Here is a 17273-nt window from a genome sequence, read left to right on the forward strand (position 1 = left end):
CAAAGGTTTATACTGCAATCACACACTGACAGATTTCCTATTATTCAAGAAATGATGCTATCATTCCACATAGAGACAGACAGAAACAAACTAGGAGAGCATAAGGAAATGCTGGATTGCAGACTGATACCAAATACCCATTTCTACAGAAGCTGTCTCACCCCACTGCCATTGCTCCAACTCAGCAGTACCAAGAACCACACAAAGCTGCCAGAACCAACAACTATTTAGAGCTGTAGATAAGCAATATATTAGCTCTGGTTTCCTTCAGAAAAGCACACTCCAAACCACAGCCCATGCCATCTATCATCATCACCACATCCACTGACAACAAATTCCAATAGCTTTCATTAAAAAATAATAAATGACCTCACAGGCTGATGGTGATGGATTGTTCTTAGCATGCACTCAGTAATGTTAATGAAAGAAGCCTCAACAAGGTTCTTTGCTTTATGGTGATCACTAGAGACTAAGAGACATGTTTAAGAGGCATCACTTAACTTCTCTGAGCCTCATCACACATCTATGACACAACCCCTGGACTTAGCACACGTCCCTTGAAGCTGTAGGTCACACATACAGGGGAGAAGGTGCTTAGGAGAGGCAAAGGAAAAAGCTTACGCCTGTGCATTTCCCGGTACAGGATAGTTAGTGCTTGCAAGGAATTGTCATCTGTGGGCTCAAGCGCTGCTACTTCTTGTGCCAGAGCATAGGCTTCATCTTGCTTGCCAGTCCTCTGCAAGCCAATTGCCTTTAGAACCTAGTGAGACAACACAAAGGCAGCCATTAGAAACACAGCTGGTAGTTACAGGTGAAAACCCTCTCATTCCTGGTAAGAAGGGCCTACACCCAACCACTCGGTATCTTCCACAGAACTTCAGGTTTTATTAACCTCCCAATCCACACAGCTGCAAAGGAAAACTTCCAAATGCATGCTGCACCAAACAGCATAGCTTTGCATCTCTGAACAGAGGTGCAGGCTACTCCAAGGCATCAGCTGCTGCTCAGTTTTCCCCACCTGCAGGCTGAAACCTGACCACTCCTTCAAAAATTATTTTTTTTTCTTTCCATAACTGTCCAGAGAGAAGTGACATAAATGGGATTCGGGTCAGTGGCACAGGCCTCATCTTGGGAAGCTTTCAAAATGCAGAAGTGGTACAAACTGTAAAGGAAAACCCAAGAGGAAAAGAGAAAAGTAGAAATAAAGTGATACACTCAGCAAACTGAGGAGCAGAACTCCTTTGCCTTCAACAGGGGCACAGCAAGGAGGGCACCAAACGAGAAGCAGAAGAGCAAACGCCTCCAAAATCACCATGTTGTATTTTACCTCTCATAGAGCTGCTCCAGAGAAGTATCCCAGCCCAAAGTCCAAAAGAGGCATTTTTAAGGCACAGACCATGTGCCAGGGTTGCTGGCAGTGGCTCTGACAATTAACTCATCTGTAACCAACCACACTATGGTCATTAGAAACACCTCATGGAAAGGATCAGTAACAGTTTTCAGGCAAAACTCTGTGGATTAACTGTGAAGTAGAACAGTACAAGATGTTCCAGAGGGTTCATATAACACTATGGTCTCTAGAAGATCACAGACATGGCTTGAAAGGCACAGGGGAACACTCCAGGTCTCAGAGCTAGGCTCACCAAAGGAGTCCAGCACATCATAGTCACACCTACCTTTGCACAGTGAAGATCCTTGTGTTTTTTGAGCAGTTTATCTGCTTGCTGGATTGCCATTTTATTATTGCCATTGTCGAGATAATCTGCACAAGAAGAATATATCCAGTATTAGAACAGAACAGAAGAGCATTCTGGAAAGCTACCTCTGATTGCACTGGGGAGTGTGTGCTGCTCAACTTCATTTTCCTTGCACAATTGCTACTAAGCCCAGCGTTCAGGAAACATGTCATTTTGTAGATGAAGTATTCATCTGGCTCTATGAGGTTTTAGTCATTCAAACAAACAAGCTTTTGTAATTACTCCACATAGATCATTACAGCAACAAAAGAGAGAGATAATAGGGCAGGTTCTGCAGCAACAGCTCTTTGCTAACACTGGAGCTTAGGCTCACTGCTTCAGTAAGAGCAGAAACTAATTTGGTGTGCCTTTGGGAGACCTTCAATGACTTTTAACAGGCAGTAAGGTTAGAAACAAAGCACTCACAATTTATCAAAGGATTAAGTGAAAAAACCTGCTCCTCCACACCATCCATACTTCAGGCAGAGCCAATCTGTTACCTAACACAAGTATCACCCTGCTCTCAACAGGCTGGCTTTAAAGCTCCCAGAGGGAGCTTCACTATTTCCCAGGGGATGTCCCACTATTTAGTAAAACTTCACCTATAGAACCCCCCTCCCTGTCTCTAGACCATTTTTCCCTTTCTTCAGCTTGTTATTGTAATTTTCAGCTTCACCTACACTGCATCATCATGTTATTAGACATTTTTAGATTAGAAAATGGTGCCTACATGCTTCCTCTCCCTCAAAAAGTAATACCTAGTAACCAAAACCCTGCAGAAAAGCTTTGCTGCACCTGTCATGCCAAGAGGGAAGGGTCTGCTCACATTGCTCTTGCCTCTCCCCTAGCAAACTGTGAGCAGAACTCACACCAGTTAATGGAACTTACGTTACAATCTTCTTCTTGTCAAGACTGCAGTTCTCATTACAAGAGAGCTCTTTAACCGAGAGTAGAGAGGTGACCTTTAGCAATTCCCTGGTATATGGTACAAAGTGTGCATCTATACTAATGAGATTTATATTCAGCAGCCTCCACATGTGCTTCCATGGCCAAGTGCGTGCTGCAGAGATTTGAAGTAGATCTAATTGGACTCCTGAGACCATCAAGACAAAACCTCAGAGAAGGCAGCCTGCCCACACCAACCAAAACAAGATGTTGCTACACAAAGTGCAGTTTGAAACTGTAATCCCTTGCCTTGACAGTGGTTACATGGACACTTTAACTGTGGAAAACCTGTGCATCACCATTAGCATCGAAACTCGAGCAGGGATTTCTCAGTGGAGAGGTCTGAAAGCTGTAGGACAGAACATCCTGGTGGTGATCTGACCACACACCAGCAGAGACTTCTTGATTTAAGGATCTGTTGCACAGTTCACTTACACACAAATTATCTGCCACGCTGCACTGCCTGTCTTGGATTGTTGAACAACTGCACCGATAAGATCTCCACTGTAGGTCTCCTAAAGTAAATCACATAAACCACAAACCTCCCTAAACTGCAGCAGAATAAAAAGACTGTATTTTCCTAACAAGTAAACTTGCTGGCAGCCAAAGTAGCTGGCAGCTTCCAAAAGAATTCAAGCTAAAGGAAAATAAACTCAAGCCTACATCAGCTGCAAGTCTGTAGGTGGAGATGTTCAGTGGCTGGAAGTGCAACACGTGAACCTTCAGGTGAAAGGAGAACAAATCAAGATGAAAGATAAGCACTGCTGTCAAGAAACCAGAAGAACCAAGGGCATGGGGCAAATTGGAAAGCACTGTTTTAAGTCAAGAACCAGACCTTCAGCCTCATGCTGCACCTCTCCAGTTTATGGCTTCTGTGAAAGTATTTACCTCTTTAAGGACATGCACCTCACTGCAGGTTCTGCAGCACTACAGCCTGCATTCAAATCCTCCACTGCAGAGCATCCTTTCCAGAACTAGCAGAAAGCTATTTTAAAGCTGCCTCCAAAAAAAGCAATGCACTCCAAAATGAATACTGTGAAATACACCTCTACATCATCTGCTTTAACATCAGCTGAATTTACCAAGCTTTTTTCCTTTCAAGGACATTTAAGACATTTCACAGGCTCTACACCACAAATAACTGCATGCTAATAAAAATGGCAATCACAGCATGTACAGAAAACTAAGGAAATCAAAATTGTTGCATCAAGACAAACCACACAGCTCTGCTAATTACACAATGAACTTTCCAGATAGTTTTGTCTGATTAGAAGTGTCAGCACAGCTATCTTCCTTTATTTCACTGGAGCCCATACAATCAGGGAATTGGTTTGGTAGGAAAAGACCTCTAGGATCACTGCATCCAATCACCAACCTAAGACCATCATAACCATCAAACCATGTCCTGACGTGCCATGTCCACACACTTCTTGAACACCTCTAGAGATGGTTACGGACCCAGGTCTGTAATGCACCACCCCCACAGCCCAAGCAGCAAAGGGTATTCCTAAATTTCCATCCCAAAACGAGGGCAGCTCTCCACAGGTTTGCAGGAAGAGATTTTTGTCATGGTATTGAAAAACTGGAAGACGTTTCCTAAAATCTCCATCCAATCTTTAATTGTAGAGAAGAAACAGCACTGTAGCCTGGGGAAGTGCTTTTCTCTTTTTCTGGATTTGCATGAACAGAACCGAGCTTGTCTACAACCTCTTAAGCAATCCCAACTGCATCTAATACTCTGGGAAATACTTGGGGACAGCTTAATACAAGAGGTTCCTTAAGAAGCCCATCTTCTCACTCCTTCACTCCTGTCTCCCCAGTAATTTTCCTAACACCGTAATTAGCCTGAGCCGCAACCTATAACTTTAGGCTTCCGGACTGCTCCTGTCCCTTTTATGAATTAATCCCTTTGGAACTTCTCTGCAGCACAAAACGCCGCCCAAAGTTATCCTGCCCCAGAGAAGCGGCACAGATCACCATTCCCGGCGCCCACCCCCACCACAGCGCTACCGGGCGGGGGGTTCCCGTGCGGGGAGACCTCCGAGTAGGCAGCGGTGTTGTGGGGGTTCAGATGAACGCGCAGCGTCGGCCCCCCCGGGCTCAGACAAACTCCCGCTTCCAGCCCCAGGAGGGAACCGGGGCCGGGCTTCAGCGGCCTCCGCAGCATCTAGCTCCCCGTGCGCACACCGCAGGGGAAGGACGGGGCGGCAGGAGGCCGAGAGCCTCCCAGGGGTGGGGGGAAAGGGGTCGCGGCAGGGGCCGGGGTCGCGCTCCCCTTTAGCCCCGGAGCGGGCGGCGGCGGTGCCTGCCCACCTAGAGGGGTGCGGAGCTCCGCCGTCGCCGAGGATAGAGCGGCAGGGACAGGAGACGCAGGCAGGCAGCGGGCCCCACCGGAGGAGCCAGATAGCGTTCGCCGGGCCAGGCGGCCCGACGGGCCCCTCCGCGTCGTCCCCAAGGCAAGGCCGGGCGGGCCGAGGCAACCCGACGAGGCGACAGCAGCGGGACGGCCCAGTGGGCCGGGGGAAGCGGGGCAAGGGAGCCGCGGGGTGCGTACCGTAGATGGGCCGCAGGCGCCGGTCGTTGGGGTCCTGCACATGGCCCCGCGCCGCCATGATGAGAGCGCAGAACCGCAGTGCGCAGCCGCCGGCCGGACCGGCCCCGGGGCGGGCGTGACGGCGCCGGTAGGAAGCGCGGGGCGGGGCCGGGCCGGGCCCGCCGCTGGGATCCCGAGGAGCCGGGGGAGCGGGGCTGGTGCCTTTCCTTCCACAACCTTTCTCCCTCCGTGTCGCTGCCTGACGCACGAGGTGCTCCCAGTCCTCTCCCGGCCGAGGGAGGGGAGCGACCGCCCGGACCCTGACGCTGAAGGAACCGGAGAGTCTTTTAGCCGCCCCCAGTGAGGTGCGGCTGCCTCAACCGCCGAGGGGCTGAGGGGAAAGCGGTGCCTCTCCTCCAGCTCCCAGCAGGAAAATGGCTATCGCTGCAGTGTCCGAGGTGGAAACCCGGCTGTGCGGGAACTGGTAAGAAACGAAACCGAACGCTGGGCAGGCGGGGGCCGGGAATCTGTGGGGGTGCCGGTCCTTGGGGCACAGGCTCAGCGGTTAAACAAGGGAGCAGTGGATATTCCCTTGAAATGCTGTGAAATACTAGAAAAGGCAAATTAATAGTGAGCATACTGCCTTTTCATATATGCTGTGAAGTATTTGGGGAGGTTTAGGTTGGACACGAGGAGCAATTTCCTTCCCCAAAGGCTTGCTAAGCCCTGCCCCAGGCTGCCCAGGGCAGTGGTGGAATCCCCTTCTCTGGAGGGGTTTCAAAGCCGTGGAGATGTGGTGCTGAGGGACGTGGTTTAGTGGTGACCTGGCAGTGCTGGGGTAACGGAGCTGAAAGTTCTCTTCCAACCAGAGCCATTCTATGATTGTCTTACAGTTTTCCCAACCTTCACTCAAGTTTCTGGCTTAACAGGCCACTGGATAGAAATCAAAGTATTCTATCCAGAGGTAAAGATTTGATTTTCAGCGAGGTACACCTGAAGTACACGACTCCAGGTTTTCCTTTAGCAGCGATGTGGCTCAGAGCTGTAACAATGGAATACATAAGCACATCCTGTGGCTGGTGTTTCTCTTGGATAACAGTTCTCTTTCTCTTGGATAACAGTTCTCTAAGAGCCCCAGTGCTGGTAATGCATTTGCTGATAATGATGCCATCTCAGAAGTTGCATCTCGAATATAAGCAATTAAAGAAATGAACTTTGTTTTAAATTCAAACTGATCTTGGAATCCAACCAATTTCTTGCAACATGAGTAGTTTGGAAGCAGTTGGGATGTGAGTTCAGACCCTGCTGCTGGACTTTGTTGCTTTGCCAGGTTGTTGACAAGGAAGAAAACTGAACAGCTGTAGTGTTTTTGTGACATGGGAGGCACTAAGTGATAGGTTATAAAGTTAATTTTGGTGTTTCGAAGGCTGATTTCTTGTGGGATGAGGAATGATGTATCCATCCAGAATTGATGCTTCCTCCTTGAGGCAGGAATAAAGGCTGAGCTCCTGGTGTCTCAGGTTTTTTTGAACATTTTGTATCTGTAAGCCTTGCATCCTCCTTGAGAGGAAAATGAGTATCTTAGAAATGAGTTGAGTTGGGAATTTTGGCTACAGAGTTACAGGGTTACTGTTGTCATCCACTGAACAGATCTGGCATAGCAGGATCTGTTAGTTCATTTTTTTCCAAGCAAGAGCACTGCTGAACCTCTCATAGCCAAGTTATTTTTCAGGAAGGAACCTTTATCTTCTCAGATTAATTTCTTAACCTGAACCTGGTGATAACTTGTTTGTGCTGAAAAATTTGTGTTCGACATAAGGAAATAAAATCTACCTTGATTTTATCTTAATGCAATGTGAAAATTATGATTTCTGTCTGCTCTACATGTTAATGTTCCATCTGTGGAAACCTGTTTGAAATTGTTCTTAATGAATTTCCTGCACAGTAACCTCTCTGACTTTCTCACAGCAAAAAGGATATTCCTGCTGCCAATTTCATCATTCATGAAATCCACTGTAGCAGAAACATTGAAGTGTGCAGCTACTGCAGCGAATCCATCCCAAAGTCTGAGATGAAGAACCATATTGAGTCTGAACACGTGCAGGTGAGAAACAAACTTCTCCTCTAAAGCTGCTGATCTGTGGGGCAATTCATCTGATGAGGTCTGTTTATTGTAGGTGACCTGCAAGTGTAGGATGAAGATGGAAAGCAGTCTCCTAAAGGATCATGAGGTTGGTGGACTTTATGTTGTTAAGACACTTGGAAGATACTTTGTGGTGTTTCCAAGCACTGATTCTGAAGCCTTTCTGTCAGCCAAGACCTGGTTTGCAGCCTGTGATTTATACATCCTTTGTATTGAACCTTGCTTTATAAATGCAAACCTCTGAGAGAAGGTGCCTTAAAGTGGTGGAGCCTGCTCAGGTCTTCATATCAAAGGGGTCTCTACCTGAGATAACTGGTGATTTTGTCCTTGCTGGTGATAAAGATGGAAAATGGTAGGCTAGTTCAAAAGCACAGAACATGATTAACTTGGCTTTTTTTAATTCCTTTAATATTCTGCATTTCTGACTCTGCTGCAGCCATGATTTGAGCTTTAATAACTCATTATGTCCAAACAGCCTTAAAATAGCTTGTAAAATAAACTAAAATAGGACAGAGTAGGATTTTCTGTGGTTTTGAGTTCAGCTGGCTGCTGTCACAAGCAATTTTGCTCTAAATGTCAATACTTTCCCTTCCTGTGGGCTCATTTAAAGACAGCTCTTGTGATGCCACCTGAGCCTGCTTATTGCTGAGGGAAGAAGGATTTTCTTTGTAGACGTGTCAAGTTCAGACCCTTGGAAGTAGTTTATCCTACATGCTTGTGTGTAGTGCTTTGAGTTTGTGAAGCAAATGATTATTTGCAGCATCTAAAATTCCAACATGTTTTATCTGTTTAATCCCTTTTAAAGGACAATTTACCTGTCATCCAGTGGAGGGTAAAGGACACATGCAAGCAATTCTTGTTGAGTAGTAAATAAGCTGTAAATCTGTTCCTTAACAGAAGACACACTGACATGGAAGGCTGAAGGAGGTTCTCAGGTTAGGTTTTTAGCAATACTCAATGGAATGAATGACTTAGAGCTTCCTTTAATGCCTGAAGGGATCCGACAGGAAGGCTGCAGATGGGCTTTTCATAGGGGTGTCTAGCAATAGGATAAGGGAGAATGGTTTGAAGCTGATGGAGAGTAGGTTTAGACTGGATCTCAGGAACAAATTCCTCAGTACAAGGGTGGTGAGACTCTGGAACAGTCTGCCCAGGGAGGCTGTTAATGCCTCCTCCCTGGGGGTGTTCAAGGCCAGGTTGGATGAGACCTTGGGCAGCTGAGTCTAGCTGAGAGGTGTCCCTGCCCATGGAAGGGAGGTTGGAGTAGATGATCTGTAAGGTCCCTTCCAACCTAAGCCATTCTGTGAAATGTGCTGCTTACTGGATCTCAAGACTGCATCTAAAAGCCAAATTCAGGAAGCACTGCGAGTCTGCTGCCCAGGTGTTAGAGACTTAAATGTGCTGAGCAGTTGGAGTGCTTCAGCTGGCGTCTGTGCCTCCCCAGGTTATACAACAGGTTGTTCTTACGTTTCTCAGGTAGTATCTTATTCCAGGCTATTCATAGTCCAGCTTTCATCTGGCTACAGAAACAATAGACTGCTCAGCTCTTAAGCAAACTGAGAACCTCCCTCAGTCTCCCATATGTGACAAATAATCCCTTTTTCCTTCCCAGGCGTCGGCCTGCCCCCTGCGTCCTGCCCTCTGCCAGTTCTGTGACATTCCCCTTACCTTCAACAAGCTCCAGGACCACGAGGTTTACTGTGGGGCTCGGACTGAGACATGTGGTGGCTGTGGTCATAATGTCCTGGTGAAAGATCTGAAAGAGCATCCTCGAGTCTGTGGGCAAGAAGTGAAAAAAGGAAGAGGAAGGAGAACATTGCCTTGCTTTGAGGGCGAGGATGGAGACTTGCACACTCTTCGTGATGTGAGAACCCGGTTGAGATCAGGTAACTGTGCTGGGTCCTGGTGGGGAGTGCCTGTGGTGCTAGAAAACCATTTATTTAATATTATTTAGCATCATTATTATAGAAAACATTTATAGAAGCTGTGCAGGAGACAAAATCTTCAAGGATATGAGCAGAAGAAATGTTTCAGCAGTACAAAGAAATCAAAAGCAAGGTAAAGTGTAGAGGAGACCAATCCCTGGCTTCTAATTTGACAGCTGGTTTAGCCATTGCCTTGTGTAAAAACTCTGAACAGTGAAGGCTCCAGAGGTGGGACTGTTTTACCCTGGGACAGGGCTGCAGAGCTGTAAGCCAGCTGAACAGGACTGCTGGGGTACCTGGTGTGGAAGCCCAGTCCCCTGCCTCTTCTGTCTCAATGGATCTAGCTTGAAAGTGAAACTGAGTTGTTTGCTCACTGCAGATTTTGTCCATTCTTGTCCAGCAGCTGCACTGCTTGTTGCTTCAGTGAAGCAGGAAGGTAGGTAAGGTCTGGCTGTGGGTTCACATAAGTAGTGCTGTGCATTTCTGCAGTAACATCCTGTTTGGACATAGCTGAAAGCCTTACCTGCACGTACAGGGGGTCACATCACACTTCAGACACTTTCCATGAGCCTTTCCTTTCTACTTTGTACTCAGGACCACTCAGAGCGTTTAACTCTGCAGAACACTGAATTACAGCCTTTGCTGTAGAGGGCTGCCCAGCTCCTAGAAATAACTTCTTGGCCTAATTAATAAAGCTGAATAATCTGGAGAGCTGGAACTTGTAGGCCACTCACACCAGCTTCCAAGGCCTGCTCACAAGCAGTGTTTTCATACTTGTGCAGGTGTTGTTTAGAATTCTCATGTAATCAGTGCTGTCCTCAAATGCCATTCAGAGGAATTTGTTTTCCCATCAATATACTGGAAAAAACCCAAAGCTCAAGTGTCTCAGCCTAGTAAAAGGGATGTGAGACCACACTGGATTAATGTGACCTTGTTCACAGTCTAGGTCACAGAAGGTTCCTTGGTGACTTTGTAAAGCATAAGTTCAAGCTTTTGGAGTGAGAGGAATCACTTTCTTCTTTTTCTCCTTTCTGTGCTTGTTACAAATGACCCTAGGATGAGTTTCCCTTCATCCTCTTGAATTTGATGCAGGTGTCCTTCAAGGCTTTGAAATGCTCAACTCCATGAGCATCCCACACATGGCCATGTGAAACCCTCATGGTTGAGCTAATGCCCAGAAGGGAATTGCTTGTTGCAGGTTTAATGTTCTCTCAAATTTATGCTATTTGTCTTTTGAAGAGGATTATCTGGACCAGTTGGAGAGCAATCAAACCACTCATTCTTCACTTTATGACGAGTGGAATACAGATTTAGACTACGTGTTGGCTCTTAGCCTCCAAAATGAGAGTAATCCTCCCAATAATACTGCAGATGAAATTCCCAGTGACTTCTGGGAAAACTACTACACCAAAGAGTCTGTGCCATCTGCCTGTCTTCATGAAAGAGACAAGGCAAATATCTTCTCCTGTGACTCTTTGGCATCTCTTAGCACGTCAAACTGCACAAAAAGTAAGTATAAACACTGCTGTGGTGGGGGTTTCCCCTTAAAGCTTGAGGGAGGGAGAGGATTCTCAGATTGGAAACGTCAGAGATTATCTAGATATTTTAAAATGTCAAAATGAGTCTCACTGAGACTCCCTCTAAATCATGGGTAGATAATTAACACACAGGGGATTCGACTCTCTGTGAGTGCCGTTCCTCTTTCCTCCCTTAAACATTATCTCCTGCTCCCTCAAAACTTAACAGCAATATTAGTGTTCAAAAGGGTTTCTTTCAGAGAGAGATTAGTAAAGCAAGACAGCGAGGGCTGAAGAAATCTAAGCTGTGGTGAAGCTCTGACCTTGATACACAGAGCTTCATAACAACTGAGGAGGTGAAAACCTTGTTGAAGTAAACAATGATAGGAGAGGACAATGTGGGGGAGCCCCCAAGTGCCAGCTGATTTTTGGAAGGAAGAAATGCTGCTAAAGGGTTCTTGAAGGCAGCAAGAGGCTGTTTCACCAGAACATTTGATGTAACTTTGACCCCAAAACATTGTTCTCACCGTGGGTGATGTGAAATTCAGCAATCAGGACTAGAGGAGCTCTTTCCTTACCATTTGCTCTGGTGCTGAGGCACAGAATAGGAGGCTGTGGCTTAGGAATTTTGAAGATAAGTTGATCCAACTGTGTCAGACTTCCCTGTGGTGGAGGAGATAACTGTGCCTTACTCTGCAGGGGATGAGATCATCATGCTGCCATGTGAGTTCTGCGAGGAGCTCTACCCTGCAGAAGACCTGATTCTTCACCAGGTTTAGTAGCTTCTCTTTTTGTATCCGAGGTTTTTGCAGTGAAGACTTTTTCTCTGTCACCACGACTGAAAAAAGGTTTAACCTTCACTCAGTGACACCGTGGGAGCTCTGATGGTTTGGGCTTTGTAAAGTGTGGTTTGTCAAGTCCATCTGTGCTGACTTTTCCTTCTTGCTTGTGCAACAGACAGGTTGTAACCCCGCAAGTGCCTTTGCCTCCTTCAGTAAAAGAAGTTGTTCTCCAAATCCACGAGGATACGATGGTCTGCGTGCTCCTGGCTCCAAAAGCTGCAGGTCTCACTTTTCATCCCAGTCCCAACCTGTCTGGGAAGCAGAAAACATGATTCCATGTGAATTTTGTGGCATCCAGCTAGAAGAGGAGATACTCTTCCATCATCAGGTACTAGACACAACTCTGTCCTATCACACCCAGCTGAACGTTCAAGAACTATGCCAAGTCCTGTGGCTTCTTGGTGTGGCACATTTCAGGTATCCAAATAATTGTCCCCTGTGTCAGATCTTCCTAAAGGTCTGAGGGTGGTGAGATACTGGAACAGGTTGCCCAGGGAGGTGGTGGAAGCCCCATCCCTGGAGATTTTTAAGGCCAGGCTGGATGTGGCTCTGAGCAACCTGATCTAGTGTGAAGTGTCCTGCCCATGGCAGAGGGGTTGGAACTGGATGATTCTTGAGTTCCCTTCCAACCCTGACAATTCTATGATTCTTTTGGGTCCCACCTGGATGTGCTGAGGCTCCTGGTGAAAAATAACAATTGATCTGAAAGCTCTTGTAATAAAAACTTAAACAAAAGGCCCAGAAATTACTCAACAGAAACGTTTGACTGATGTCAAAGTTGTGTTGAAACCAGGATGTATGAATCACAGCTGAGGAGGGAGAGGAGCACAAGTGTGTGACATGGTTTGGTAAGAGGAGGTAGACAGCACAGACCAGGTGATGAGGATCATGTCAGAGGGTAGATGTAAAGAGAAAGGGAAAAGGTGAGAGCATAAGTAGGTTGGAAGTTTGGCCTAAGAGGGGAGTGATGGGTTTATGAAGCGCTGGGTGCTGCAGAGCACAGAGCAGGGTGTTCGTGTTCTTCCATATGCTGCTGTCTGGTGTGTCCAGTGTGGAAAGACCACCAGCTCCTGATGGAGCTGTTGCTGCTTTAGGAACACTGGATAGATACCAGCTAGATCAATTAGTGCTCTGATGCTTCTCTAGACTCAATGAGCAGCTCTGGGGAGTGGTGTGCAGGGGGAAGAGGCACTCCTGGAATTTCCTGCTCTTGCAGATGCCTTATGGGAATGATGAGCTTCCTCAGCAGTGTCTTTCACTGCTCGGTCCTCACTAACAACCTAATGAAACTGTGGTTGGGTGGTTTGTTTTCTCTGGGCTTTTCCTCTCCTGGGTGATGGCAAAATCAGTGTTGGTAGAAGTGAAATCTGATACAATTTCATAGCTTAGCCCTTGCTAATGAGTCATGCTTGACACCAAGGAGGAGTCCCATCACTTCCTATCACAGCTGGCAGTTGGAAGACTTTCTTTTCCTCACCCTATAACTATTTAGGAAATGCAGACTGCAAAGACTGCTTTAGCTGCCAGCTGCTGGTGAAGTTTCTGTACAATAATCAGAACTAGCTGAGCAATAGTTGGATTGCAAACTAGGAGGAGGGCACCCTGTGCTTCAGGTTTTGTTCCATGTGGTATTCCTGGTATCTAACAGAGGTAACCAATATTTGACTTCTCAGTTCTTATTAGTTTCTGTCTTCTTGGTTTGTTGTTCCTTGATCTAATTAACCTGCAGAAAACCATGGCCTTATAACCAGGATAGCAACCAGAGACACTTCTGTGGGCAGCACAACTTGAAAATAACTCGGAACTTGATATCTGCCCTTGGATTTGTTCTTTATGGTGGCACTGATACCAGGTTGATAGGAAGAACTTGAATGGGACTGCAGTGGCATTGCTTCAAGGCTGCTTTTGACTGGCTTTGCAGGGTGAGCTGTAGCCCTGGGAGGCAGGAGCTGACAGGGAAGCTCTGGTTGTGCTGGCTGGCAGTGCCTGGGGTGGTTCTGTTCAGCAGGACCAGCTCATGCTGCAGTTCCATTTTCACTCAGGCTCTGTGCTAGCTGGTGGCTGTTCCTAGGCTGTGTGTGAGAGAAGATGTGGGCGCCAGGCAGCAGTCTCTGCCTCCTCCTCAGAACACTTCCCTGCTAACCCAGATCTCTGAGGGGCGATGCTCAGCAGGGTTTGCACAGGACTGAGTCTGCAGGAGCTGCCATTTACATCTCCACCTTGTGTTTTGCTTTAGCACCACTGCGACCTGCGCCCGGCCAGCCCCACTGCAGGCTTCAAACCTCAGCAGCTGCGGCCTGCTCACCACAGCTACCCAGGGAGAAGAGACTCTCCAGAGCTGGCTCGGAGACGAGTCAGGCACCAAGGTGGGGGATGCATGCTCTGCTCCTTTATGTTTGCAGGGACTGAGTGTTCCAAGCTCAGCAGATGCTGTTACCCTCCTCTCTTGCCAACGTTTAACCAGCTTTGGTACTCCACTGTTGGTCTGGTTTTACCCAAGGAAGATTAAATCACTCACTTGGTGAGACCTTGGTTCTGAAGCCTTGTGCTGTTGGAATGAAGTGAGGTCTGCTTTTGGTACCAGAATGGTCTCTCTCATGCTGCATCTATTTTCCTGTTCAACACTGTGTTCTTCTCCTCTCAGGAGATGTTTCTCCTTGGTGCGCAGAAGACTTTGGGCAGCAGAGGCTCAGCTGTCCTGCACGAGGGACCAAGTTGCTGAATACTGCAGCCAACACCAGGATGGCTCCATTGTCCTCTTCAGCTAGAGCCAGTGATGCCCCCAACGCAAGAGGGAAGCCCAGGAAGGCATCTAGTAATGAGGGGAGGCTGAAGAGCAGAGGTGCAGGTGGATCTGCAGGCGGGACAATGCCACATGAGAGACCTGCTCAGAACTCTCATTCTGAAGCCTTCACAACCAGCTCCTCGAGACCTTCTCCATCCCAACCAAGGTAACAACTTTGCCTTCCATCTCAATGAGCCATGCTGGGCCTGCCCTAAAGCATAAGGGATCGGTGGCAGCATTGGAGCATGGTTTGCTGTGCTGAAAACAGGGCCTCAGGCCTGGGATGTTCTGATCTTCTGAAGGCAGCAACCCACCAGTGACAAATCCATTCCAGTCCTCTGCCTCGTTTCCTTATGGGGCAAGTCTGGATCCTCTCCTTTTCACCAGTGTCTGAAGGGGTTTCACTCACTTTCATCTGGCTGCTGCTTACCCTAGTTTCAAGCAGCAAACTTGGGCTTTTAGCTCAGCAAAGTGGTGCCAGGGAGAAGATGCAGGAGAACCCTTGGTACCTGTCCACTGCAGCACTCAGTTTGCTTTTTGAGCAGGGCCTGGTTCTTCTGCTACAAAAATAACTGTGCCAGGGTTCAGGAGAAGCACAAAGGGCTGCTTCTTCCTAGAGTCTCCCTGCTGTGAAGGACCCATATTTGGTCAGCAGGAAGATCTGTGTAAAGGGTAGGCTGCTTCTGACAGTGTCCCTGTCGTCCTTCTCCAGCACCACCAGTGGAGGAGGAAGGAGCCTCCGGATGGCAGAGGGTTCCATTGACTTCAGGCGCAGAAGCTCACAGGTGAGGCAGCTGCTGTAGAGGACAGAGATGGGTGTGGGCTGGACTCCCCTGTCCCAGAGCTCCTCAGCAGGCAGCTCTCTGGTCTCCTAGTGCACAAATGTTGTAATGTGCTGAGGGTTCAAGTGCTGTGATTCATGCTGAGGGAACCTGGCTGTCACCCCTTGTGATGGTTTCACCAGGCCCATGAGCTTTTTTCTACTCTTCTTACTTCAGTGAGGTTTTAGCAGTTGCTTCTTACCAAGCACTCCTGGAAAACACCATTTTTACTTTTATTTTCCCTTTCCCTTCAGGCAAAAGCCCAGAGCCCAGCGTCTGGCCACCCAGAGAAGTGATGCAGCACTCCTGAAGGACAAGGTCAGCCCTCCACACTACAGCTCTGCACCATCATCTTTCATCTGAGGGCAGGCCCAAGCCCACAGTGCTGACACCAAGACCTTTAGTGGATTTAGGTTTCTACAGGCAGTGATCATTTTCTATCTTTCTCTCTGTTGTTAATTGGTGAGGGTACCCTACAGCTTTGATGTCTGTGACCTGTACCAGCGGCACCAAACGCCCCTCTGCCTGGGCACCCACCTGGGTTGTTTCTGTGTTGTCTCTTTGCGACACCCAGTGAAAGAGTTTGTGACCTACTGGACTCCAAGCAGGTGTCCTGCTGCTCTTGGGTGAATTCCTTGTTCTCAAGACAACACCACAGATGACAAACAGCAGTGAGCTGTCAGCCAGGAGGAGAGCAGGAAGAGGTGGGTCCTTAGAAGGTTAGGCTCCGTGGCTGGCACATGCTGGAGAACACCCAAGGGGGGTTACTCTAGGCAGTTCCTTGGGTGTTACTGGACAGGGCCAGGATGTGGAGAAGGGGATTATTGCTGTCAGTGATGAACTCTGAGCCCAGGACTGGCCTCTCAGATGTTTTTTAATGCTGTGTTAGTCCCTGCTTTTCAAATCCCTTGTAATAAAGTTTCTGTCATGATGTCCCAGAACACTGTGAAGATCTGATTGGTGAAGTGCCGTGGGACCACAAACACCATCTGACGGTGGCCAGAGGCACAGGCACTGGGCTTCACTAACCTGTGTTCCACCGTTGCAACCTCTCAGAATGGGAGGGCTTGGAAAGGACCTCTGGAGGTCATCAAATCCAACCCCCACCCCCCCTGCCAAGACACATTCACCTACAGCAGGTCACATAGGAACATGTCAAGGTGGGTTGTGAGTGTCTCCAGAGATGGTCTCTGTTGCATTGCTCCTGTGGGACTTGGAAATGGAATCCCTGGAGCAGGCAGGTCCTAGGCATCAGCCTAATTAATGAGGTACAGCAGCTGGCATTAGGCCTAATTAGCCCCTCACCTGCCTAGGGCCTGGTCTCTGCTGCCAGGCCTGTCCTACCAGCTGCAGACTCAGGCAGGGTGAAGGGATCTGGCTTCTAAGCTAACAGCATTTGATGGTGGCTTCCACCAACTGCCAGTGTGATTTAGGCAGCAAAAGCAGAGCAAAGGTGTTTAAAAACAGGTGGCACCAGCTGGTGATGGCACCTCTGGAGAGCCCAGCTTTGGGAAACTGAGGGATCTAAATTGGCTGCTTTGGGGGGGGGAGGATAACAGGATGCTTGGTTCAGAGCTCCTCTGTGGCTCATCAGGTCTCTGTCATTCCACAGGCAGGGAAAACTGCTTCCTCCATGGGGAGAAATGGCAGTGACCCTCCTGCTGCCTTCATTTGGTACAAAAGATTTTGACATTTATCTTCTGGGTAAATGCAGAGCGGAATCATGGAATTGTTTGGGTTGGAAAAGCCCTCTATGATCAGCTGAATTCAATCATCATCCCAACACCACCACTGGTCATCAAACTGATGACAGTGCCACAGTGCCACGGCCACATGTTTCATGAACACCTCCAGGGATAGAGACTCCACCACCTCTCTGGGCAGCCTCTTGGAATCCCTGACCAGTTGCAGCACAGAAATCTTTCCTCATCTTCAACCTAAACCTCTCCTGCACAACTTCAGGCCATTTCCTCTTGTTCTATCACCTGATAGGAGGGGGGAAGAGACCAATCCCCACCTGGCTCTG

At 47.9% G+C, this 17273-nt stretch overlaps 2 protein-coding genes across 2 annotated transcripts in view; one reads left to right on the top strand and one right to left on the bottom strand.

The window, feature by feature from the left end:
* The window catches only part of NAA25 (N-alpha-acetyltransferase 25, NatB auxiliary subunit), a 28959-nt gene extending 23666 nt beyond the window's left edge, over positions 1 to 5293 (bottom strand). The window contains exons 1-3 of the mRNA XM_054392777.1: positions 5236 to 5293; positions 1677 to 1762; positions 622 to 760 (exon numbers count right to left, since the gene is read on the bottom strand). Of these exons, the coding sequence (XP_054248752.1) occupies positions 622 to 760; positions 1677 to 1762; positions 5236 to 5293 (283 nt within the window). The remainder of the gene's footprint in view (positions 1 to 621; positions 761 to 1676; positions 1763 to 5235) is intronic.
* A 355-nt stretch (positions 5294 to 5648) lies between these two features.
* Positions 5649 to 15899, top strand: TRAFD1 (TRAF-type zinc finger domain containing 1). Its single transcript, XM_054392681.1, has 11 exons — positions 5649 to 5698; positions 7183 to 7318; positions 7392 to 7445; positions 8970 to 9243; positions 10522 to 10791; positions 11499 to 11572; positions 11757 to 11969; positions 13878 to 14007; positions 14286 to 14592; positions 15139 to 15211; positions 15502 to 15899. Exons 1-11 carry the CDS (start codon positions 5649 to 5651, stop codon positions 15541 to 15543), a joined length of 1623 nt encoding a protein of 540 aa, XP_054248656.1. The 3' UTR covers positions 15544 to 15899.
* Positions 15900 to 17273: the final 1374 nt, after the last annotated feature.

This window comes from Indicator indicator, chromosome 26 (assembly GCF_027791375.1).
Source record: "Indicator indicator isolate 239-I01 chromosome 26, UM_Iind_1.1, whole genome shotgun sequence".
NCBI classification, from domain to species: domain Eukaryota; kingdom Metazoa; phylum Chordata; class Aves; order Piciformes; family Indicatoridae; genus Indicator; species Indicator indicator.